This window comes from Pelobates fuscus, chromosome 4 (genome assembly GCF_036172605.1).
Source record: "Pelobates fuscus isolate aPelFus1 chromosome 4, aPelFus1.pri, whole genome shotgun sequence".
In the NCBI taxonomy this organism is placed as follows: domain Eukaryota; kingdom Metazoa; phylum Chordata; class Amphibia; order Anura; family Pelobatidae; genus Pelobates; species Pelobates fuscus.
In genome coordinates, this window is record NC_086320.1 from 322,874,500 (window position 1) to 322,900,669 (window position 26,170).

Here is a 26,170-nt window from a genome sequence, read left to right on the forward strand (position 1 = left end):
TTTTGTATTTGGGCAATAGAATTTCCCTTTAATGTTTTTTTTTATTTTTTATTATTCTTTATTTTTGCAGTGCATAGAATAGTTACACACAAGCCTGAGGTACCCCAACGGCAATCCTCTGGCCCGTAACCAAGCTTTACATTTGGGGTATTAGAGTGAACATGCACAATTTTTATAATATAAGAAACAAGTAGAAATAAGAAACAAGCTGAACTTTTGTGTGAACTTAGGTAGAGTTGAGTCAATCAAGAATTTGTTTGTAAGAGTTGATTAAACATGGTCTATCATAGCCTATTATAAGTAGTGTGAAACTCGCTAGTACTTACTTGGATGTCTGTTACCTTATTAGAGTCTTGTACATGCTTAACATGGCTATGGACAGGGGTATATCTCAACATTCAAGGATATGTTAGCCTAAGTATTTCAGACCAGGCGTATCAGGTGTGGGGTTCGTTAGGTTGGGCTGCTACATGTTAGGTGAGGTATACATATCCCTTACTAAAACAAGATATGAACATTGCTTAGTTGCACTCTATATATGGTAAGATGTATGAAAGCTGTCTAGTCAGGGGGGGCGGGGCCGGGCCGCCAAGGAGAGCGGTCGCATGGAAGCTCAGCTCCGGCACACAACGACCGTATAATACCCATAAAACCACGATTCTGATCGCATACCTCACCCATAAATGCGACCCTCGACGGATAAGGGCTGTCGGAACCGGGGAGAGGCTTGCTCGCTGAGTTTTAGTCCCCCGGAGGGGAGATCTCTGCAGCAACTGGCGGGACCTACCCTGGCGGTGAGTGGAGTGGATGGCCGCCGCTCCACTATCCTGCCTACCGGAGCCCGAAAGACAAGCTGCACCTGTGCGAACCCGGTCCCCCCCCCCTCTGGACCGGGGGGGGGGTGATCCCAGTCCTCACCCCACAGCCGCACTTGGGGGCCACAATATACCAAGCCGCTACGAAGGCCTGAAGCCTAAATCTAAGATGGCGGAGGCCGCGAGTGAAAGAGCCCATCCACAGAGCCCGAACCAGACCGCTGATCCCAGCTGGACAGACAGGCCAGAAACCCAGCAGCGAGTAAGCATTGTGGGGCCCCTAAAATACATTTATACTCAGAGGCAGATGGGGGAAGGGGGGAGACGCCAAGCAAACGGCGGCACCGCAGACACCGCTACCAGCGCCAGACACCGAGCTACTTAACCCCTGACGGAGCCTAGGAGCCGACGCCTAAGTCACAACACTGCGTCCCCTACCTACCAAACAGCACCCCCAGTCCACTCAAGGCCCGAAGACAAGGCCACTCTGCTCGAGAGCATGAAAGCACCACCCAAGATGGTGGAGGCCACGTGTGCAGAGATCGGCGGAGGAGACTGCTCCAGCGACACTCTCCACGATGCAGCAGAGAACCTATCCACCGTCAACCGGTGAAGGGGTACCGGGGAGGCACCTGTCCTGACGCGCAATCAAATTCACCATCACCTCACCAAGCGAGCGTGCCGCCCTCAGACAGGTCACCCCCAGGCTGGACAGTTCTGTACACCCGGTGGGCATAGGCTGAAAGAATCAACCTGAAAAGCACGCGGTGCTGGGCTCCAGCCTCTACAATAAGCACCTCATGGGACATTGTTACCACTGGCAACAACCCACAGCCCAGATACTCACCTTGCAGCAAATGTCCTTACTGGACTGTGACCAACATAACTCCTCTAGCATTACTCGTATATTTGTTAGTGGCTTCACCCAGCATGATTAGCCTGTGACCAGCTATCATTTACCCTCTTGCTTTATGCAACTATATATTTAAGTGAAATGCATTAACCATTCATTGGGACACTGGTAGTTGACCACCTGCGGTGGGGGTCCTAGGGCGTTCACACACGATAAGCAGACACACATTCATAGCATCTCAGCATTTATACTATCGTACTGCCTAAGCTAGACATATACCCTCAGCCTGTGACGCGCAACACATAGTTAGAAATGTTTTATCTTGTATAAATCGACTACTCAGCGACATTTGTTTTTTCTGCATGTATAATCTTACTTGTACACCATACAAAAAAAAAAGCGCACAACATCTTGACCTTTTCAGCATATACTTGTGACTATACTGTTTGTGCAATGCATATGTCATATTTTGAGCTTGTACTTAACATTGCGCTTCCAAAAATAAAGAATTATACATAAAATCTGGCTGGGCGGCCATGTTGGGTTGGACTCTGCGGTTGTCCGGCCAGCTGTTGCTCAGCCTGACGTGAATGCTGCTGGGTTTGCTCTGTGTGAACCCGCAGAAGCAGCAAGTTGGGTTGAGCGGCAGTTGGTGGGATTGCGGTTGTGTCTGATCCGACATGGCCGCTCAGCTAGATAAAAACAATTAATGTTTTCGCAAAAAAAACTACAAAAACTCATATATACATCATTAAAAAATATATCATTATGCTTCATTAAATGTAATAAAGTTTTAAAAAATCAAAAAAACAACAAAAAAAAAAACTGTCTAGTCAGGTCCACCGGCTAGTTGCAAGAATAATATAATGTGACGTTAGCATGTCAAGCGATCGACCTGCAAAATACTACAAGCTATATGTACACATCTGTTTTCAGAGGAGATTTAACTTGTCTGCATGAGTTTTGGTATATAAGACAATATGACTACACATAGTAATCTAGCAAGCGTTTTTTTTTTTGTTTGTTTGTTTGTTTTTTGAATGTAAATAACCTTTATTAATACAAATAAGTGAATTGTTTAGTAGAAGTTGTCACGAGTGTGCTCAATGATCTTAGTGAGGGCCAGCCATGTCTCCTCTGCAGTAGGAACGATCTGACTAGCTGGAAGAATGAATCCATAACGGCCAGTGTCACGGAGCTCAAAGGTAAAGGAATACTTGATGCCCTGATTGTAGGTCCAGTTAACGGTTCCACCACTGGCTTGATAGATGGTGGTGATGATGCTGCCATATGTATACTGTGTACCATAGAGTGAGGCCAATGCATTGACTGCACTTCTAGACACACTGTCCAGTTCTGCATAGTGTGCTGCACGGGCAGTGGTGTATCCATATGGGTAGAGTAGCATTTGGGAATAACTGTGAATAGAAACAAAGCCCTTGATTTTGCCATGACTCTTCACAAAGTCCACAATAGCTTTCACCTCGGGCTCAGAGTGGGAAGCACGTCCTCTGTAGGTCTCAGAGCAAGCACTGGCACTAGATCCACCACCTCCAAAACCAGCATCCCAGTTTCTGTTGGGGTCTGTACCAACGCAGGTTGAGCCAGTGTTTGGAGATCTGGTTTTACGCCACATACGGTCCCTTGTGTGAGTGTAGACGAAGCCTTTAGGGTTTGTCAAAATTTCCAAAAAGATATCCAGTTTATTCAGGGTGTTAGTCAATGATGCATCACGACCATAATCGGTAACAATCTTTTTGCAAACCAAAGTCCACTGGCCTGAGTGACCCACTCACGAGAATGAATGCCGGTGTCAATCCAGAAAGCTGGGCGGTTTGATCCTGTGCTGAACTTCAGGACATTAAGTGGGCGACCTTCATAGATGTTGCCAATGCCAACTTTGCTCATGAAGCCTGGGTTTTCAGCCACCAGATTGTCAATAAAGTTGTTAATTTCATCAAATGTATGGTAAACAGCAAAGTTAAAGGAGGCAGTGGAACGTGAATTCTCCATGGAACGTCCAATTCTCATATCTCTCTGCTCCTCATCCAGCATACTCTGCAGGTCATGGATCATGATGGAGTATTGGATGTTGTTAGATTCCAGGTAGACTTTAACAGCCTGCAAGCTGGCGAATGGCACACGAATATCAATGGGGTAGAAGAAAGTTGTGGGCGCTCTCCAGAAATTAATCTGGGTTCCGTGGGTTTTGCTGGTAAGAGGTAGCTGGCTTGGGGGCTGTGCCGTCGAGGTTGGTGCTCAGATTGCGCCATCTGTTTGTGTCTACACCTCGGCGGTATCACCTGAGGGACACACAGTTGGGGCTGCTCCAGGCACCGTTCCTCGGTAGGTTGGCACTGATGGGCAGGAGCTGTCCGCTCTTTTGCCACTTTGTCCAAAGTTGTGTGCACGAATTTTCAGTCTTGTACAAGCAAGTCCGCCATGTGAGTAGGCTGTAAGCAGGTCTTCAGAGAAGCGGGCTCAGGTCTGGCGGCCATCTTGGTTTGGGCCTTGAGCTCATGTGGCGGCGTGGCATTGCCTCCAAGTGCTGTTATGGGGCGAGGACCGGGATATCCCCCCCGGTCCAGAGGGGGGGGGATCGGGACCGGGACCGAGATGGTTCAGTTTCTCTGTTGGACTCCATAGGGCAGGATAGTGGAGCGGCGGCCGTCCACTCCACTCACCGCCAGGCAGGTCCCGCTTGGTACGGCGGAGATCTCTCCCCCGAGGGACTAAAACTCAGAGAGCTAGCCTCTCCTCGGCTCCGGTGGCCCACAATCTCCGAGGGTCGCAGTTGTGGGTCATTTAAGTGGTCAAAAGTCCCGGTTTTCGGGCTTAATAGTGCATGGTTTGCAGGAGCAGGTCTTTCCTGCGACTGTTAGGCTCGGCGGCCCGCCCCCCCCCCACGCAAGTGTTTTTAACCTCCATTATGTGGAGAGAGTTCTCACATTGTGAACTGGGTTGTAAGCTGTGGGCCGTATAGCAAGTCAGTAAGTCAGTCCATACTGTTTCAGCCAATACCCAGTCTGAAGGCCGTGGTGGCTTGCCTGGAAAGGATGACGACGAGCCTCCCAAGCTGCGCCCCTGTATCCAATGTCTCCACTTGAGCTATACAGCGCAGTCCTGGTGGGGCACCCCTCCTGCTCGGGGACCTTCAGAGAGCCAATACAACTGTTCCACAGACTTGCCTGTTTTCTGGGGCTGAGTCCTTCCCCGATGTGGGGCTGCGTGGAACTGTATGCTTCAGCTGATGTCTTGTTCTCCTTCACAGGCATGGATGATGAGTAGGGTTCGCCACCCAGGTGGCTCTAGCCCCTGATGGGCCATCAGGATGATAGTAGGTAGTTCCATTAGTTGCTCCTCTGACTGCGCCTCAGTCCTTGGCTGGCTGTTGAGCCGGTGGTGCACTGGCCATAATGCTGACCTGTGTTGGAGCTGATGGCTGGCGCCTGTTCTCCAAGCGTTCCTAAAATTGCCTGCATATGGCGTCAAATCTTGTCTGGAAGGCAGCTGCCCAGTCGCTGAGTGTTGATTGCTCAATGTGGGGAGTAGTGCCATCGGCCATCTTGGTTCGGACTCGTGGCTTCCACCTGTTAGATTTACGCCCGGGAGCCAATTGTCGGTGAATGCTCCCCTCCTAGGAGTAGACCAGGATGACCCCCACCGGTCCATGGAGAGGGGAACGAGGGACCAGGTGCAGAGATTCAGGCTGTTTTGGCAACGGGTAAGCGGCCATCACTACTGCGCCCGCCATGCTTGTAGGCCTCAGTCTCTTGCCGGGTGAGTATTGCTCATATTGCCGCTCAGGTGGTATCATCTCGTTCAGCTTAAAGGACCACTATAGGCACCCAGACCACTTCAGCTCAATGAAGTGGTCTGGGTGCCAGGTCCATCTAGGGTTAACCCTGCCTGCTGTAAACATAGCAGTTTCAGAGAAACTGCTATGTTTACATATGGGTTAATCCAGCCTCTAGTGGCTGTCTCATTGACAGCCTCTAGAGGCGCTTCTGCGCTTCTCACTGTGATTTTCAGTGAGAAGATGCCAACGTCCATAGGAAAGCATTGAGAAATGCTTTCCTATGGACTAAGTGAATGCGCGCGCGGCTCTTGCCGCGCCTGCGCATTCAGCGGAAGAGGGAGAAAAGTCCCCAGCACCGAGGGAGCCCGGCGCTGGAGAAAGGTAAGCCTTTTATCACCTTCCTCCTCCTAGTGCCAGGCGGGAGGGGGGCCATGAGGTTGGGGGGGACCTATTAGCACCATAGTGCCAGGAAAACGAGTTTGTTTTCCTGGCACTATAGTGATCCTTTAACCCCTTAAGGACACATGACATGTGTGACATGTCATGATTCCATTTTATTCCAGAAGTTTGGTCCTAGAGATGTCGCGAACATAAAATTTTCCGTCGCAAATGGCGAACGCAAATTTCCGCAAATGTTCGCGAACGGGCGAACCGGGCGAACCGCCGAACCGGGCGAACCGTCATAGACTTCAATAGGCAGGCGAATTTTAAAACCCACAGGGACTCTTTCTGGCCACAATAGTGATAGAAAAGTTGTTTCAAGGGGACTAACACCTGGGCTGTGGCATGCCGGAGGGGGATCCATGGCAAACCTCCCATGGAAAATTACATAGTTGAGTCTGGTTTTAATCCATAAAGGGCATAAATCACCTAACATTCCTAATTTGTTTGGAATAACGTGCTTTAAAACATCAGGTATGATGTTGTATCGATCAGGTAGTGTAAGGGTTACGCCCGCTTCACAGTGACAGACCAAACTCCCCGTTTAACGCACCGCAAACAACCGCAAACAGTCCATTTGCACAACCGCAAACTCCCCATTTGCACAAGGTTGGATACCAAGCTAGCCATGTCCCGTTCCTTGTCCTCAATGATGTCATTGAAGGTCTCTTCCTCCACCCAGCCACGTACAACACCAAGGGTCCCCGAAAGTGGACAACAAGCCCCCTGGGATGCCTGCTGTGTTTGGTCTTCCACCTCCTCAAAGCCACCTTCCTCCTCTGACTCCTCTTCTTCAGACTCCTCTCTCTGCGTTGCCTCTCTCTGCGTTATTATAAGGTGTGATAAGTAGTACTATTCCTATCGGTTTAATCCCTGTTACGTCCCCTATCAGGGGACGTGTATATGGCATAGATTTTAGGAACCGGGAGATGGAAAAAGATGCTTGGTCGGTCCTCCTACTTCAAATTTGGGGCACTTGCGCGTGCAATCTCATGTGCCACCAGATAGGAGTGGTGTGTTAAGTAGTACTATTCTAATCAGTTTAATCCCTGTCATGTCCCCTATCAGGGTACGTGTATATGGCATTGATTTTAGGAACCGGGAGATGGAAAAAGATGCTTGGTTGGTCCTCCTACTTCAAATCTGGGGCACTGCGCGTGCAATCTAATGTGCCACCAGATAGGAGTGGTGTGTTAAGTAGTACTATTCTTATCAGTTTAATCCCTGTTACGTCCCCCTCATCAGGCCTTTTTTAGTCGAATGTATCGCCCACTGTCAATCCCTTCGGGATCCATCCCTCATTCATCTTAATAAAGGTGAGGTAATCTAGACTTTTTTGACCTAGGCGACTTCTCTTCTCAGTGACAATACCTCCTGCTGCACTAAAGGTCCTTTCTGACAGGACACTTGAAGCGGGGCAGGCCAGAAGTTCTATCGCAAATTGGGATAGCTCAGGCCACAGGTCAAGCCTGCACACCCAGTAGTCATCGCTCCTCAGAGTGTCGATATCTGCAGTTAAGGCGAGGTAGTCTGCTACCTGTCGGTCGAGTTGTTCTCTGAGAGTGGACCCCGAAGGGGTACCTGAAGGGGTAGGACTTAAAAAGCTCTGCATGTCCTCCATCAACAACACGTCTGTAAAGCGTCCTGTCCTTGCCGGCGTGGTCGTGGGAGGAGGAGGATTACTTTCACCTCTTCCCCTGTTAGATTCCTGTTGTGCTGTGACATCACCCTTATACGCTGTGTAAAGCATACTTTTTAATTTCTTTTGGAACTGCTGCATCCTTTCCGACTTGCGGTAATTCGATAACATTTCAGGCACTTTCTGCTTATAACAGGGGTCTAGTAGCGTGGACTGACTAGGTTTGTCACCTCCTCAAAATGACGCATGAGCCTACAGGCATTGCGCATGAGCGTCCAGTAATGTGGCAAAAAAATTCCCAGCTCTGCAGAGGCTGTCCTAGCACCCCAGTCATACTAATAGTCATTAATGACTTTTTCTTGTTGGAGCAGGCGGTCGAACATTAGGAGTGTTGAATTCCAACGTGTCGGGCTGTCGCAAATCAAGCGCCTCACTGGCATGTTGTTTCGCCGCTGGATATCTGAAAAGTGCGCCATGGCCGTGTAGGAACGCCTGAAATGGCCACACACCTTCCTGGCCTGCTTCAGGACTTCCTGTAAGCCTGGGTACTTATGTACAAAGCGTTGTACGATCAGATTACACACATGTGCCATGCACGGCACATGTGTCAAATTCAATACCGCCAACAAATTTCTTCCGTTGTCACAAACCACTTTGCCGATCTCCATTTGGTACGGAGTCAGACACTTATCCACCTGTGCGTTCAGGGCGGACAGGAGTGCTGGTCCAGTGTGACTCTCTGCTTTCAGGCAAGTCAACCCCAAGACGGCGTGACACTGCCGTATCCGGGATGTGGAATAGTACCTGGGGAGCTGGGGGGGTGCCGTTGATGTGGAGCAAGACGCAGCAGCAGAAGAGGACTCAGCCGAGGAGGTTATGGAAGAGGATGGAGTAGGAGGAGTAGAGGAGGTGGCAGCAGGCCTGCCTGCAAGTCGTGGCGGTGTCACCAACTCCTCTGCAGAGCCACGCATTCCATGCTTGGCAGCCGTCAGCAGCTTTACCCATTGCGCAGGGGAGCAGGAGAGCGGCCGCCTATCCCGCGTCCACCATGCTGGTAGGCCTTGCCAGGGTGCTGGGTGCGGATCTCTTTTTTTGCCTCTTGACTGGTATCTGCGTGTGCACCTCGGTGTCCCTTTCTGCTGGGAGACCTTTATTTGCAGCTTAATCAGCGTTTTCTTTACTTTAATTCGCTTTACCTGTATGAATTAGCCGGAGCCCCTGAGGCAAGCGTCCTCTTGGCTCTGCGGTCAGGCCCCACCCCCAATTTTTATAATTCTTTAGTTCAAATAGATGTGTAAGGTTTATGGTATTCTTCCCCTTGTTATTATAGAGGTGTTCAGCTAAGAAACTCTTAATTTGCAGATAATTGAACCTTTCACTGGGGGAATGTTAAATTCCTCCATAATTTGATTAAAGGGTCTGAGATTGTGTTCCACTACTATGTTTTTAAATTCCCCTATCCCCCCAGATGCCCAAATGTCTGTTTTTATATTTTCTAACATCACTGAAATACTTGAGAATGGTAGCGACTCTATTATTTTATTTCTAAATCCTTTGTTGTTTGTAAACTTATCCCACCATCTCGTTAACGCTCTGAGTATCTGGGATTTAGTTCGTGCCTCTCTAAAGGATTTTTTTTTTTTTTTGTCAATCTTTCTTTTATTGAAGCATATTAGATGGGGTACAGAAATGAAGAAAGGGAAATGCAAAAACGGTTTACATTAGAGGGTAAGTACATCGTTAGCTTGAAAAATTACATTTCCTGAGGGATGATGCCTAATTTTTTAATTGCGTTAACGTGTCGTGTAACAAAAGCGTGTTGTAGCTAGTATCAATGCCTATTCTGATAGACTATTAGAGAGTAACAGTGGACTATGCAGAACTGAGGCCCATTGTAAATAAGTAGTATGTGAGGTCATAGCAGAAAAGACAAAGGCTGATCAACGATCGGTAATACATCTCGCTTAAGCTGTGGGTAAATGGTTGCACATCATGCTAGCACCAAAATATGAGTAGCTTGAACACAAAGCATAACATAAAAGCAGTATCAACATTTAGATTTTGCTGCGCTCGTTTAAAATGTCCACCCCATGTCAGCTGGGCAAGGATCCGTGTCGGCGTGCTGGGTGGCCCGTCTGTGCGTAGTGCCGCCTGTGACAATGGGACGAGAGGTTTGAGGATTCTGGCTGTAGCTTTAGTCCCATTGGGCGTCCGGGTGGGGAGGCGATGGTTGCGTCTTGGGGCATTTGCAGTTCCGGCTGGTGTCTGTCTTGGGTGAAGGGAGAGTCCCAATTTGGTTACATTAAGCTGTTGGGCCTTCGTTTACCGCCCCCCTGTGGGAGGCTGAGCATTGTGGAAGGGTAGTCCCAGGCCTTGCTGCCTCGTCTCATCTCTGGGCAGAACCCCCTGGTGTTGAGGGTATTGGTGCTGCTTTTCCCTGGCTTGCCGGGTCTTGCTCAAGCAGAGCTTGCTATCTGTCTGTGTGGTAACAGACAAGGATCAGGGTTGCACGCCATGCGGTCTCCGCCATCTTGAAAGCGGGTTCCCGCCGGTTCCGAGGCGCTTCTATGGGTCACAGGGTGGGGGCCGGGATCACCCCCACCGGCTCAGAGGGGGGGGAACAGGGCCGGACCTGCCTAGCCTCTCGGTTCTGCCGTCCCGCTGGTGGGAAGGATAGCTGGGCAGCGGCCGTCCACCCAACTCACCGCCCGGGCGGTCTCCATCTTGCGTGACGGGGATCACCCCACCGAGGGACTAAAACCTCGCGGCAAGCCTCTCCTCGGGACCGGGGTTGTTGGTTTGCACCGGGGCACCGCTGTCGGTTGTCGGTTAAGCTTTCTGCCGTTTTTTTTGGGCTAAAACGGAGCAGCCTTTCAGGAGCTGCTCCTCTGTGCGTCCGCTCAGCATGGCGGCCCGGCCCGGCCCCTCTAAAGGATTTTTATTTACCTTTAATACCCAAAATAGTGAGGATAAATTTCCAACCCCAGTTTTAGCTTTTTCAATTTTGTACCATACTTCTTGAGTTGCCGCATTGCTTTGTGTGAGCATTATATGAAAAAGTCTGCTAGCCTGATAGCATTGCAGAATTTCTGGGCATCCCAAACCTCCATCCTGCCTTGGTCTGGTCAAAACTTTCATTTTAACTCTTTGTTCCCTGCCCCCTCCCAGATGAACTTAAAAAAAGAGGAGTCTACTAAAGACAGACAGTTTTCTGGGAAGTTAATAGAAGTCATTCTCCACAAGTGCAGCCATTTTGGCAGAATATATGCTTTTAGGATGTTGATCCTTCCCGACCAAGAAACGCCCATGCCTTTCCAGTCCCTTAAGTTTTTATTAGTTTGTTTTAATAGAGGTGGGAAATTGGCTTCTATTAAATCTGTGATACCCAGATATTTTAACCTGTCTTTGTTTTCGGAAAGTCCAATGTTTTGTATAAGAAATTTAATTGTCTTTTTGTTCATATTTTTAGCTATACATGTTGATTTCTCCAGGTTAATTTTATATCCTGAGACTTTAGAATAGTTGTTTATGTCCTTCAATAGTTCTGGGACCAAGATGTTTGGTGCTTCTAATGTTAGTAATATATCATCTGCATAAATGTTTAGTTTAGTTTGTCCTAGGGAATTTGGGAATCCTTTGATTTTTTTTGTTTTGTTTTATTAACATCGCTAGGGGTTCTAAAAACATTATATACAGTAAAGAGGGCACCCTTGTCTAGTCCCGTTTTTAATATTAAAGTTTTGTAATGTAAATCCTGAACCTGTTACTTTAGCTGATGGAGAGCTGTAGAGAGCAGACATGGCTTGTAAAATTAATCCAGTAATTCCAAACTGTATTAGTGTGGCGAACATGAAACCCCATTCAACCCTGTCAAACACTTTCTCTGCGTATATTGACAGATACATTAGAGGGGTTCCATTGTTCTCTGTTTCTTCTAATATGTATAATTTTTTTCTGAAATTGTTAATTGGGGACCTCCCTTGAATGAATCCAACTTGGTCATTATTGATTAATTGTGGTATTACTATTTTTAATCTGTCAACAAGAATGGAAAATAGTATTTTAATATCTGTATTGATTAGTGAAATAGGTCTGTAATTGCCAATATGTTCTAGGTCTTTATCTGCTTTTTGGATGGGAACAATGTTTGCTCTCAACAGCTCTCCAGGACAATTTCCTGTTTCCATTATATAGTTAAAAATATTATATTAGTATGTTCCCCTTTTAGTTGATCTTTCATTCGTTTGTAGAATTTATTTGTGAAGCAATCTGGGCCTGGAGCAGTCTTTATTTTTAGTTTATCTATGGATTTACTAACCTCTACTTCTGTTATGGGCTGGTTTATCATGGTTTATTTTTTTTTTGTAATATAAAATCTCTTTATTTTTTTTTATTTTTTTTTTTTGCAGTGCAATTGCAGATAACATTCGTTAATGAGGTACCCCAATGGCAATCCTCTAACGTATTCATTTGTAACACAGAGGTACATGATGGAATTTGCACATTTTTTGGTTAAGTAAAGATTGAACAGTAACAGTATTAGGCAACGCATTTTTTGGTTAAGTGAAGATTGAACTGTAATTGAATATAAATGTGGTGATGCTATGGTGCTTATGAATGGAGTAGAACAGACCTAATACAGGCTGCTTGTGTATAGTTAGACTCAATATAGACTACAGGGTTTACCGCAGTGACTGTATTCAACTTACTATCGAGAGTGAATTAGTAAGGCATAACTATATCAACATTTATCCTACATGTTAGGCAGATCATAAGATGACAATTCTATCTGAGTAGGAATACATAGTTCCTCGCTTGCAGTGCCTGCTAGGTAGATCAAGCAGATAAACAGAATGTCGTTTTATGCATGAATAGGCTCAAAAATTTTTTTAGTGCTTGCAGGGTGATTTCCTGAGGCGTCATTGCACCAATATTGATAATATCGTAATGGCACAAGCGTACTAAGTACGGCTGAAGCACAATGACAGGCATGGCTACAAAAGCAGTGCATTAAACAGAGTCTTAGTGGTACTCTAGTCCGAGGGTATACATATAATGCTCCGGGGGGGAAAGAGAAGTCAAATATCAACTTGCCCGAGATTGCCAGGAGGACACCAGATGGTGTGGTTACCGCAGGCGTTGTATGCTTGCATAGTGATTTAGAGGGTTATTTAACCAATGCCCCGCGATAGGAGGCCGCAGTCACGTATATGCCAGAGTCTGGCTTAGTTCTGACCTCTTGGTGTTTGGCCTTCGCCATTAGGTTAATGTGAGGGCGGGCTAATGTGCGTCCGCACGGTTACCCTAAGGCTCCCCGGGGGCCGTTGGTATTTTCCTGTTGCCGCACAACTGGTCTCTGGTCTCCTGCTGCCTGTGATTATTCCGTTGCTTCCGACCCTCCGGGCGGTTCTATGCTCAAGGTGTCCGTGCCTCCTCTCGTTTGACCTTGCTTGGGTGAGCATGTGGCCCGGTTTCCAGCACAGCCTCTGGGTCTGTCGGGAACATAAGGACTTCCAGCTTGTCCCAGAAGATTTGGAAGACCCTGTCCAGCCGATGCGCGACCTCTGGCTGCTCACTGTCCACGCGTGTAGGCCTCCTGGGAAGAGCAGGTGCTTTGTGCCGGAATTGTTGCGTGTGTGGCATCGTTGTGTGCCCCTGGTTATCGCCTTTTTGGGCAGATTAGATCCCGTTTTGGCTGCCGAAATCTATTTAGTTAGTGCTGCAGAGCAGGAGCCATACAAGTTTGCTTCCTCTGCTCTCAGCGGTCAGGCCCCGCCCCCGTAATATAAACTCTATTATGCGCCATTCTTTACGAAAAGTATCAAAATGATCTTTGTATTCCAACATAATGGGGCTATGGTCTGACCATGCTATATCCTGTATCTCTATTTTTTTGACAAGATATAGCATGGTCACGTTTCCCACAACAAAACCTATTCTGGAGTATGAGTCAAATGTTCTTAAATAACATATGTACCGTATATACTCGAGTATAAGCCGAGTTTTTCAGCACATTTTTTTTCGGCTTATACTCGAGTCAATAGTCTGTATTATGGCAATTTGCATTGCCATAATACAGACAGGGGCTGTGAGAGATGTTACTTACCTCTCCTGCAGCTCCTGTCAGCTCTCTCCTCCTCCGCGCCGTCCGTTCAGCACCTTGGTCAGCTCCCAGTGTAAATCTCGCGAGAGCCGCGGCTCTCGCGAGATTTACAGTGTGAGCTGACAGAAGAGCTGACCGGACGGCGCGGAGGAGGAGAGAGCTGACAGGAGCTGCAGGAGAGGTAAGTAACATCTCTCACAGCCCCCCTCTTCCCCCCACTGAACTACCAATCCCACTGGACCACCAGGGAAGGAGCCCCCCTCCCTGGCACGCTAGCAAGCAGGGAGGGGGGACAAAAAAATGTAGTAATAAATAAATAAATAATATACCAAAAAAAATGAAAATAATAATAATAAAAATAGTCATAAAAAAAATAATATAAGAAAAAAAATTAAAAATTATAATAATAAAAAATATGTTAAAATGCCCACCCCCCACCAAGGCTCTGCATCACACACACACACACTGCACTCATATACACACTGCATTCACACACACACACACTGCACTCATATACACACTGCACTCACACTGCATTGATATACACACTGCATTTATACACACACACTGCACTCATACATACACTGCACACACTGCACTCATATACACACTGCACTCACACTGCATTGATATACACACTGCATTTATACACACACACTGCACTCATACATACCCTGCACACACTGCACTCATACACACACACACTGCACTCATATACACACTGCATTCACACACACACACTGCACTCACACTGCATTCATATACACACTCATATACACACTGCATTCACACACACACTGCACTCATACATACACTCTGCACTCATACACACACTCTGCACTCATACACACACTGCACTCATACACACACTGCACTCATCCACACACACTGCAAATAAAAATTCAATTAATATAATTTTTTTAGGATCTAATTTTATTTAGAAATTTACCAGTAGCTGCTGCATTTCCCACCCTAGTCTTATACTCGAGTCAATAAGTTTTCCCAGTTTTTGGGGGTAAAATTAGGGGCCTCGGCTTATATTCGAGTATATACGGTAATCTAAATCGGCAGGGTGGAATGTTCTCCATATATCTCTTAGATTATGATTGTTCAGTTAGGTTTTGCAATCTATTCTCACCTGTTTTCCTATATTTCTATCATTCTGTCTCTTTCTGTCTATTAGCAGGTCAACTACACAATTGAAGTCCCCCATAATTAGTACCAATCCTTGTTTGATCAGCTCTATTTTTTTAAACACTTCTGTTATAAATTTTATTGTAGCTTTATTTAGTGCGTAGATATTGGCTAATGTGAATAGCTTGTTATTTATTTCACATTATAAAATAATATATCAGCCTTTTGGATCTGATTCTTGATGTTTAATGATTAAGGAAACATTTTTTGTAAAGACAATTGCGACCTCTTTTTATTTTTTTTTTCTAAAGCTGCATTTATAATAGTGGGGTACCTTGATGAATTTATTGTATTCTCCTTGGATCTTGTCCAATGGGTTTCTTGGGTGGTTTTATCAGAGTCCATACAGCCGTTTAAACTGCAATTGTATAAATACTTGCAAAAACATAACATACAGGGATATAATTTCTAATTAATGGGGTTATAGCTGCTTGATCCAAGGAGACATCTGACTGCTATTTTGGGGTCAAGAAGGAATTTTTTCTTAGTTTGTTACAAAAGTGGAAACGCCTCAGACTGGGTTTTTTGCCTTCTTTTGGATCAACAGCAAAAACATATGTAAGGAAGGCTGAACTTGATGGACACAAGTCTCTTTTCAGATATGTAACTATATTGTATTTCTCATATTTAAAACAGATGAATGAAACTGGCTGACATCTAACACAAAGTCAAATTGTTTACTGGCTCGATATCAACCTGAACCATCACAGAGTATAGGAATGGGCTTATCTTTAAATAACAGAATGAATGTAGACAGAGACAGACGACTCCTTGAACCATAACCTGTGTAAGGATTTTATTTAGTTACGATGGTGTTTGGAGTAAATACATTTTCATTGACTTTGACCATAATGGGAGTCATAAGGGTAATTAGAATAATTTCATCATTCACTATAGTTCAAAGCAAGAAAAACTATGAAGCTCTTCTCCAAACTTATAGAAGGGCTTCCTACAATAGAATATAAACGTTTTATTTTACCAACTGTAACCCTCCAACCAACCACACTAGCAGAGGCATAGACAAGGTTATTCGCCAAAGGGAGAATTCAAAATAAATTTCAAATTTAAGACAAACCGAAAGAATAGCTGGCTCAATTTTTTCAGTTCAGCTATTTTGACCTTAAATTTAAAATACATTTTGAATTTTTACTCTAGTTAATAACCCAGAGAGAAAGGAATTTATACGTAGATTTACATCAATACCTCCAGGTTATTTCAAAGATTGTGAGATACACATAATGTTTATGAAAATAATATTGAATATAGAAGATAATCCAGGCACTCCAATGAATTCCAAAATAGAGGCAAATTTGTATTGGAACAAGAAACCAAAAAGCAACGTTTCTACCCCTAAGGGCCTTTGTCAAGCTTGACATGGTGCTTGTAGTAACCCTTTATCTGCTTAAACACTTCATCCAAGTCGAAGTGCTGTTAGAATCTGTTAGAATCTGTAGTGTTCCTTTAATGCTTTGCTATGTGTTGGCAGATAGACATCAACTCCTGGAACAGAACTGCAGCATTCTTCAATAGGACATACTGTGCAATTATATAAAGATAGAAAAGATAATATATTAATATAACATATACATATTCATGGTTATTTGTTTGGTCCTTGGCCCTTTTGGATTATAATACATGCTTTGGTTTTAAAAAGAAAAAAATGTATTTTAAACAGCGGATGCTGCTGAAATGTGGGATACTGGGATTAAATGTGAAATAAGAAACCTGCCTAAGATGATCTGCATATTCAGCGTGGCATTCTGGAGTATATCATACTGGCCATGCGGAATGTTGGTAGGTGTATCTTTCCATATACTCTCAAACAAAAATTATGTAGAAATCATTTTCAAGTTAAATGTTTCTATAGAATGGCAGAATGCAGGAGTAAGCTTTAGAGCATGATCCTGTGCAGCTATGCATCCATGAGGTTGCACTGTTATGTTTCAAATGGATGCAAGCAGAGGCATTGTATGTGTTTTATTCTTGGAGTCATGATGCACAGAAGACATAAGAAAAACACAACTCAGGATCAAAGAGAAATCCAAAGGATGGTAACGGGGAATCCACAGAGAAATTTTCTACAGAATATAAGCTTCAATTTCATATTTTTGGATAACATTTTAAAGTTGTTTTTTTTTCCCAACATATGAAAATTGTAATATATTTTATATATGTAAGCATATTTAAACAGGGCCTTCTTCACCTCTTGTCTGTTAATTTGTGTATGTCAATTACTTGTCAAATACCTCCATAAAGTGTTAAAGAATATGTTGGCACTGTACAAATCCTAGTAATAATAATAATAAAAAATAAAAATTACAACATTTTTCAAAACAATAAATCGCTTGAAAAACGTATCTAGCAATATTAAAGCCATAAGCGGGCTTTGACTGTTGCAGCCTTGGGAAGTGAAGAGCTAGGATATCTAAAGTATTATTTATTACAAAAAGGCATTGGATGATGTCCCAGCAATGAACTGAAGACAAAGTAACACACTACCAGCTTAATTCCGTTTCTTCTTGTAGATCAAAGGATAAGAACAAGGTTTCTGATAAACAAGGTTCCAGGTTCAATTCAAGGGGGGATTCTGACACCATTGTACCTGAAGTCTCCAGGGCAAAGCAAGAGAACTCACCAGTCTTTTCTAAGATGGTTATCTCCTACACATTGTTTGCTCTTCTGAACTTAGTTTAGGGATTTACAGTGTACTCATTAACAATAGAAAGGCAACTGCGGACAAACCAACCAACTGATGGGTCTACAATTAACACACGAGATGCAAGAGGCTTTATCACAGTAATAAGCCTTCACAGATGAATGGAGTCAATAAAACAACTGCAAGGAATCTTTACAGTGTAAACAGTTGAAGTGGCATATGTGTGTATTGGGTTGCTGCTTAGGACTACTGCGTGTCCATGAGACACCATTTATGGATGTCACCCTCCTCTAAATTATATCAGTGCCAACAATTCAACACAATTATGTGTTTTTTCCCCCCAATAGTTATTGTAGACTCACACAGCTTCCCTGCACACTTCCAGAGAAATAGCCTAAATTGTTTAGCTTCTCTTATTGCACAGTGTGTTTCATTTAGATGTTTTTTTTAATCTCCTGCACTGTTATTGCCATGTAGAGCCTGCTGTATCCTCCTGTGTGTGATCAAAGTTCAATTAACAGTACTGGAGATAATAACTTCTACAGTAAACAAACTGTGCTGTCAGGTCTGAGATCGGATTGAACATTAAACTTTTTTTTCCCCCTACATGGAAGAGAATTGAGCAGTGAGATTGCAGGGACATAATAAATACACCAAAACGGCTTCATTGAAGGAACACAAATATGTATTCCTAATGATACATATATGTCTTAATACCAATGAGTCTATAAAACTATTAATAAAATAATGAAAATAATATATATATTTTTTTAACCCTTTCAGGACCGCTGACGGTTCAGGACCGTCAGCGGTAAAACGTGCGTTTGGACCGCTGACGGTCCTGAACCGTCATAACGGTCTGGGGCTACTTACCTGATCGCCGTCGGTCCCACGGCGGCGATCAGTGCTCCACCCGGTCCAGGGGGGTTGCCTGTCTGCCGGGCAGTCCCCCCTCGGCAGATCAGGACCCCACGGCCATGTGATCACTCGATCACATGACCGCAATAGGTGTCTGTGTATCTGCCTGCAGGGGGACTGTCTGTGCTGACAGGCAGTCTCCCTGCAAGTGAAAAATCAAAAAAATAAAGTAAAAAAAACCCAGTGTAAAATCAGTGTAAAAAAATAAAATAATATGTGTATATATATATATGATATATATACATGTATTATATCTATATATAATATATGTATATGTATCATATATATAATGTCATATTAAGTGTATTTTTATATTTATATATACGTATATTAATATAAAAAATACACTTATATTTAAATTACACACGAATATATACAATATATATAATTGCTATATATATGGTATATATATATTATTATAAAATACAAATAATATGTTAATAAAAATAAATAACAAAAAATAAAAATAATTTTTAATAATTATAAAAAAATTTATATATGCAATTTTATTCTAACAGTATTTTGATATATATATATATATTTATATCAAAATATACTTAGAATGTAATGATATATATATCTATGTATAAATAAATAAATAAAAACAATACGAAATATACATATGTCCATATACATAATTACATAAATAATTTCATAAATATACACGTAGACGTCAAATATATAAATATGTATATATATTAAAATTCTACATGTGTATTTATGTAATATTTTTACCTAATTAAGTAATTTTAATGATTGCAATTTGAGGGACCTGCCTGCCAACCCAGGCCGAAAGTCCAGATAATTTAATTTGCTAGCACTGTGTTTAACCCTGTAACTTTCTATGACACCCTAAAACCTGTACATGGGGGTACTGTTTTACTCGGGAGACTTCGCTGAACACAAATATTAGTGTTTCAAAACAGTAAAACATATCACAGCGATGATATTGTCAGTGAAACTGAAGTTTTTTGCATTTTTCACACACAAACAGCACTTTCACTGAGGATATTATTGCTGTGATACATTTTACTGTTCTGATACACTAATATTTGTGTTCAGCGAAGTCTCCTGAGTATAACAGTACCCCACATGTAGAGGTTTTATAGTGTTTGTGAAAGTTACAGGGTCAAATATAAGGCTTGATTTTACTTTTTTTTAATTGAAATTTGTCGGATTGGTTAGGATGCCTTTGAGAGCGTATGGTAGCCAAGGAATGAGAATTAGCCCCATGATGGCATACCATTTGCAAAAGAAGACAACCCAAGGTATTGCAAATGGGGTATGTTCAGCCTTTTTTAGTAGCCACTTAGTCACAAACACCGGCCAAAGTTAGCGTTTCTTGCATTTTTAACACACAAACAAATATAAATGCTAACTTTGGCCAGTGTTTGTGACTAAGTGGCTACTAAAAGAAACTGGACATACCCAATTTTGAATACCCTGGGTTGTCTACTTTAAAAAAATATGTACAGGGGCGTGGCCTGACCAGGGAACAAGCTGGACGCTCGGGAGTAGAGCTCCGGCACCCTAGCGCTGAATATAGCCCACAAAAGCGGATTTTGCACGCAAAACATTTCATAATGGACAAGAAAAACACCAAAAAGCACCCTAAGAAAGGACCGGACACTGGGACATCGGTGCTGGGCATGCTCACGGTCCAAAAGTCGGGGCCGGCAGAGAGCCAAGATGGCGCCGGAGCGGGCCGCTCTTCGAGGTCCTCCTCACCACGCACAGCGGAGCCCTCTAGCCTCAAGACAGGAGATTCTGCACAGATCCTAGCCAGGCTGACAGAAGTGCAGACGTACCTGGCAGGAGAAATAGAACGGGCCACCTCCGTCCTACGCACTGAAATCTCGGCGCTGGGCACCAGGACCTCCCAACTGGAGGATCGCATGGAGGATACGACCCGGGCCCATAACTCAGTGGTGGCGCACGTGAAGAAACTCGATGCCCAAGTTGCAGAGATGGAGCTGGCACTGGAGGACACAGCAAACCGCTCCAGGAGGAATAACCTCCGGCTGCGGGGGTTACCGGAGCGGGAAAACGAAGGCCCACTGCAGGAAGTGCTTCTCTCCATTTTTCGACCGCTGCTACCAACGTTGCCGGCAGAGCAGTGGTGTATGGAGAGAGCACACAGGGCACTCCGAGCCCGAAGACAGGACACCAACAGACGTGATCATCCGCTTCCTCCACTTCCAGACTAAAGAGGCACTAATGCGGAGAAGCAGAGAAGAGGAGATACAACATGAGGGAGCCACCCTGCAGCTTTATCAAGACCTAGCCCCCAGTACTCTGCAAAGGAGGAGGGAATGGAGACCGGTGACTGAGGCCCTAAGAAAAGCGGGAGTCCGGTATGCCTGGGGCTTCTTTCAAGCTGCTGGCTTTCCGAAATGGTGAGGCTCGGGTGCTGCTGCCTGGCGGAGACCCGGAGAAGTTCCTCAGAGGCCTTGGAGTGCAGATACCGGCGCAACTGTCACTGGGAGCGGAGACCAGAGAGGAGCTCTTACCTCTGCCGACGGAGTGGCAGGATGTCGGAGGACGGAGACGCTAGCGACCGGACCGGGTACAGTAACTAATGGTGCAACGAGGAGAAGGGGGACTTGTAAGCAGAGGAGGGAGGATCTAAAACTTATTTTTGGGGCTGGGGGTAAGGGCCCATGTAGCAGCCACGGTGTCCAAAGTGTGGGAGCCCCCGGGGGTATCCCCCTCTTCTATGGGCCCTTGGGGAAAGGGGTCAGTGGCCATTTGGGAGGGGGGGGCGGGGGGGCTCGTACCTGGGGGTCCGAGTTTGGACGGGGGACTGGGCAGGATGGGCATGGATGGCCGCAGCCTCAGCTCCACAGGACATACCACCGCTGAGGGACAGAGAGCCGGGCAGGCCTCCGGGCCCGGAGAGGGCCTTGCATCAGGCCGTGGACCTGACCGTCACACCGGCCGACGGAACTCTAGGCGGGAAACAAGTGGGGTAGTTCATAGAGGCGGGAGGCAAACGTTCGCAATATAGGGGGGATTTAGCAGGCATACACGTGGAGAGCGGGGAGGGTGACTCCTGATGGCGGGAATTGACGGGGAGCCACATACTCCCACAGTATAACACCTCATACAACAACAAAGGGAAAGGAGATGGAATTCAGGGGGACACGAAGAAAGGGTGTAGCAGGGAGATTAAACACCCCCTCCCCCCACCCACAAAAAAATAAAAAAATAATAATAATAATAAAAAATAAAAAAATTTAAAATTTAAAAAAACAAAAAACAAAAAAAAACAAAAAACTAGCACCCACTGAACAACAAAATGCTCGCCCCTGTCCTGGGGTTCCTGCCCCCGCCCCACCCCGAGAGAGACAGCCCCCTTTCGAGACGTTTCAGAGCAGTAAGGGAACCGCCCTCCCAGACGCCTAGTTCTAATGTTATAAAGTTATAAAATTACAAAGTTACGGGCAGGCGCGAGCAGCCAGCATGAGGTATACCATACAGGAATACAGAAGGGGCCATGCCGCCTGCCTCACAACCAATATGATCAGGCGGCCTACCCCCCATCACGCTAGGCACACAAGCCGGCCAGGAACAGTTGTTCCTACTTGTTTCTCTTTCTTTCTTAAAATACGCAAGAGTTCATATCCTTCATTGCAAAATCGTTCATTTCAAACAGCGCAAATTGGTCAGTTAGCCATACATACCCACCTCGCTCGAGCGCGGAGCGCAGACGAGATGGGGAAATGTACACCCCATACCAGTCTGGCAACAGATAAGTCCAGACGACCACAACCGAGCACTGTACGTGCTCACCTTTTGTTCTCTTCTTCACTCTTTCTCTCCCTCATTCTTTCTACCCCCTCACCCTATCCCACCCGCTCCCAGTTGCCCTCCCTCCCACCCACCCTGGGGGTTGTGACTTTCACTATAGGATGCTATACGGTGGAAGCGAACAGAGGTGGGCATGCCATAGGCATCATCCATAACTTACCCACATGTCACTAAAATTATCTTCTTTAAATGTAAAAGGGCTCAATACGCCGACCAAGAGATGCCTCCTATTCAGGGAACTAAAGAGAATGCAATCTGATATAGCCTTTGTACAGGAGACCCGCTTACCGAAACAAGCCTCGTTCCAGCTAAAAGATCACACATACCGAACCACTTACGAAGCCAGGGCCCTTACTAAACACAACGGAGTGGCCATAATTATCCGTAACAGCTGCCCACTGCACATAGACACCATAGACGCAGACCCTAAAGGAAGGTACATCATAGCCTCCGGCGCCTTACAGTCCCACAAGATACACCTCCTTAACATATACGCCCCGAACCAACCTGACCCAAGATTCTGGGACGACTTAAAGTCCAAACTCCACACACTAGGACACGGCCTCACTATATTAGGTGGAGACCTAAACGCAGTAGCAAACCCCGTAGTTGACAGGAGTGCGCTAGGGGACGGCCCCAGATCGCAGGGAAGGGGAGGGCAAGACAAATTGCTCCATGGGTTCATCACGGATACCGGGTTGGTGGACGTGTGGAGAGCACATCATCCAAGCACGAGGGACTACACTTTCTATTCAGCCCCACATGGTACGTACTCAAGAATTGATATGTTCCTCATCAACAACAAATCACTAGACAGAGTCACGGGATCTGACATAGGTTCCATATCGTGGTCAGACCACGCCGACATCCACATCACCATTGGTAACTTGTGCAGTAGCTCCCCGTGGACATGGAGGTTGAACGCCTCACTACTAAATGACCCAGAGATTGTAGAACAGGTCCGCAAGGACATAGTGGAGTATTTTGACTACAATACCACCCCAGACTTGCAACCAGAGACAATATGGGCAGCACATAAAACGGTTATATGAGGGACGCTCATTAAATTAGCGACCGCTAAAAAGAAGGCAAGAGCCCAAACCCTGACGAACTTACTGACTAAGCTACAACAACACAAGAGACAACCGGACGACGATTCATTTCGACGACTAGAAGAGACTAGACTAGCCATACGCACCCTCATGCTAGATGAAACTGTTAGAGCAATGACCTGGTCCAAACGCACGTTCTATGAACGGGCCAATAAAATGCATACCCTCTTAGCTAGAGTCCTAAAGCCGAGAATGAGATGTGGACACATAGCATCCATCCGACATCCAGATAACTCTGTTAAAACCGCACCTAAGGACATAGCAGAGGTATTCACGGAATACTATAAATCCCTATACAACCACTCTCCATCCACAGAGACGATGACGAAAAAGGACGAAGACGCCACCCTTAGGTTTATTAGGGACCTAGGACTCCCGACGCTCCCAAGAGAGGCAGTGGAGGTACTAGCTGCAGACATTACCCCCGACGAAGTAGATCGGGCGATAACTACCTTAAAAGGCAATAAAGCCCCAGGACCCGACGGGTACGACGGTAGTTATTATAAGGCCTTCCGTGAGGAACTGGTGCCACACCTAACGACAGTATTCAACAGGTTCCGGATGGGAGGCACCCCGAATCCGGATATGTCACTGGCCACCATAGTGCTATTGCCAAAGCCAGATAGGGACCCCCTTGCTCCAGGTAATTATAGACCAATATCCCTCATTAACCATGACATGAAACTTTTAGCTAAAATCCAGACAGAACGACTGAACCCATTCCTAAACTATTTGATAGATGCTGACCAAGTAGGTTTCATACCTAACAGGCAGTTATTCGAAAACACTTGAAGAAACATCGACCTAATATGGCGTCAGGTGGCCACAAAGACCCCAACGATACTCGTATCGCTAGACGCTGAAAAAGCGTTCGATAGAGTGAAGTGGCCCTACCTCTTTATGCTACTGACACAGCTCGTGTTTCCCGAACAGTTTATGACCTTACTAAGAGCCATGTACAGCAATGTCCGAGCACAGGTGAAGATAGCAGGAGCCCAGCTCCATCCCTTCCAACTCTCTAACGGAACCAGACAGGGGTGTCCTCTCTCCCCTCTACTTTTCGCCCTATCGTTAGAGCCGTTACTGCAAGCTCTGAGGAAGCACCCACGGATGCAGGGTATCAGGGTGGGGGGTAAAGATTTCCTGGTATCAGCATATGCGGATGATGTCCTCCTTGTGCTCACCGACCCGGTGCCCTCAATGAGAGCCCTAAGTAAGGTCTTGGATGAATTTGGGACCTTCTCCGGTTACAGGGTAAACATGACGAAGTCTAGTGTTCTCCCACTAGGAGTACCGACAATGGCAATGAATCAAATACAGGACGCACATAAGATAAGAGTAGAACACCAAACACTCAAGTACCTGGGTATACGTCTGACAACTAAACCAGAAAACCTATACGAGCAGAATTACACCCCAATGATGAAACAACTGATTCGGGAGATGGAGACGTGGATGGACAGACCGATCTCCTGGATAGGGAGAATACACGCTGTTAAAATGAATATCTTGCCAAGAATTCTGTTCCTGTTTCAGGCGCTGCCCATCCGCGTCTCCAGATCCTCCCTACAGCCCCTACAAAGGGCGATAGAAACCTTTGTTTGGCAAAACAAAAGACATAGAGTCTCTAGATTTATCCTGTACCGATCTAAGACGAGAGGGGGTCTGGGCCTACCGAACATCTACTACTATTATATAGCTACTCAATTAGCACAAATAGCGATGTGGCACTCCCCCCCCGGCGAAAGAAAATGGGCAGACATAGAATCCTTAATGACAGGTGTTGATCTACCGCAGCTATTAATGTGGGTCCCCAGGGAACATAGGCCACCTATTAGGATCACATGCCCGACCATATTAAACTCTCTGAGGGTGTGGGACACCTTCAAATTAAAATTCCACTTACCGTCCGACCCCTCGCCCCTTACTCCATTCTTACGCAATAAGGCCTTCGTCCCCGGAATGACAGCTAGAGATTTCAGGAATCTAGAGAAGATAGGCCTACAACGCATTTGCCAATTATATGAGGGGACGGAAATTATCCCCTTTGACACATTGAGACAGCGAGGCCACCTTACCCCAGCCGATTTCTTTAGGTACCTCCAAATCAAAGATTTCGCAAAAACACCAACCATACACACAGCGGCCCGAAAAAAAAAGACCTTCTTTGAGCGCATTTGCCTCCAAGAAACTATACCCAAAGGCGTGATTACGCTCCTGTATGCCCACCTCTGTTCCGAAGCCAGGGACTGGGGTAAATTAACCTACACAGATCAATGGGAACGTGACCTGGGCGAAACCCTGGAAGGTGTGGAATGGCAAGAGATATGGGAGGCTAACCATTCCTCATCAGTGTGTGTTACCCTCCAGGAACAATCTATAAAAACAATGTTGCGCTGGTACACCACACCAGTTAAGCTGAATCAAATGCAAAAAAAAACAAAAGACACCTGCTGGAGGGGATGCGGCCAGAGGGGAACGTACATCCACATGTGGTGGGAATGCCCGCAAATAGGCACATTCTGGAAGCAGATTCAAGACCTAGTCTCTCAGGTCCTCTCTAGAGCTCCGGACCTGGATCCGTGGCTCTTCCTATTAAGCAGAACCATAGACGGCTGGCCTAGACACGAGCAAACATTAATCCACAAAATCACTCTAGCAGCCAGGAGATCGGTGGCCTCCGGCTGGCTCAAACCAACCATACCTTCCAGGGCCGGGGTCATAAGGCGGATCAAGGAAGTCCACTTGATGGACAATTTAACGGCTAGATTACGAGGCACCTTAAAAACCTTTCAGAAGGTATGGGAACCGTGGGAAAACTCCAACCTGG

At 45.5% G+C, this 26,170-nt stretch overlaps 1 protein-coding gene across 1 annotated transcript; it reads right to left on the reverse strand.

Annotated features, from left to right (window-relative positions):
• Positions 1 to 2,698: 2,698 nt before the first annotated feature.
• On the reverse strand, positions 2,699 to 3,830 carry LOC134608081 (carboxypeptidase A1-like). Its single transcript, XM_063450714.1, is given in 2 exon segments — positions 2,699 to 3,429; positions 3,432 to 3,830. Coding segments are annotated over 2 exon segments (996 nt in total). The 5' UTR covers positions 3,745 to 3,830; the 3' UTR covers positions 2,699 to 2,746.
• Between the last annotated feature and the right edge of the window lie 22,340 nt (positions 3,831 to 26,170).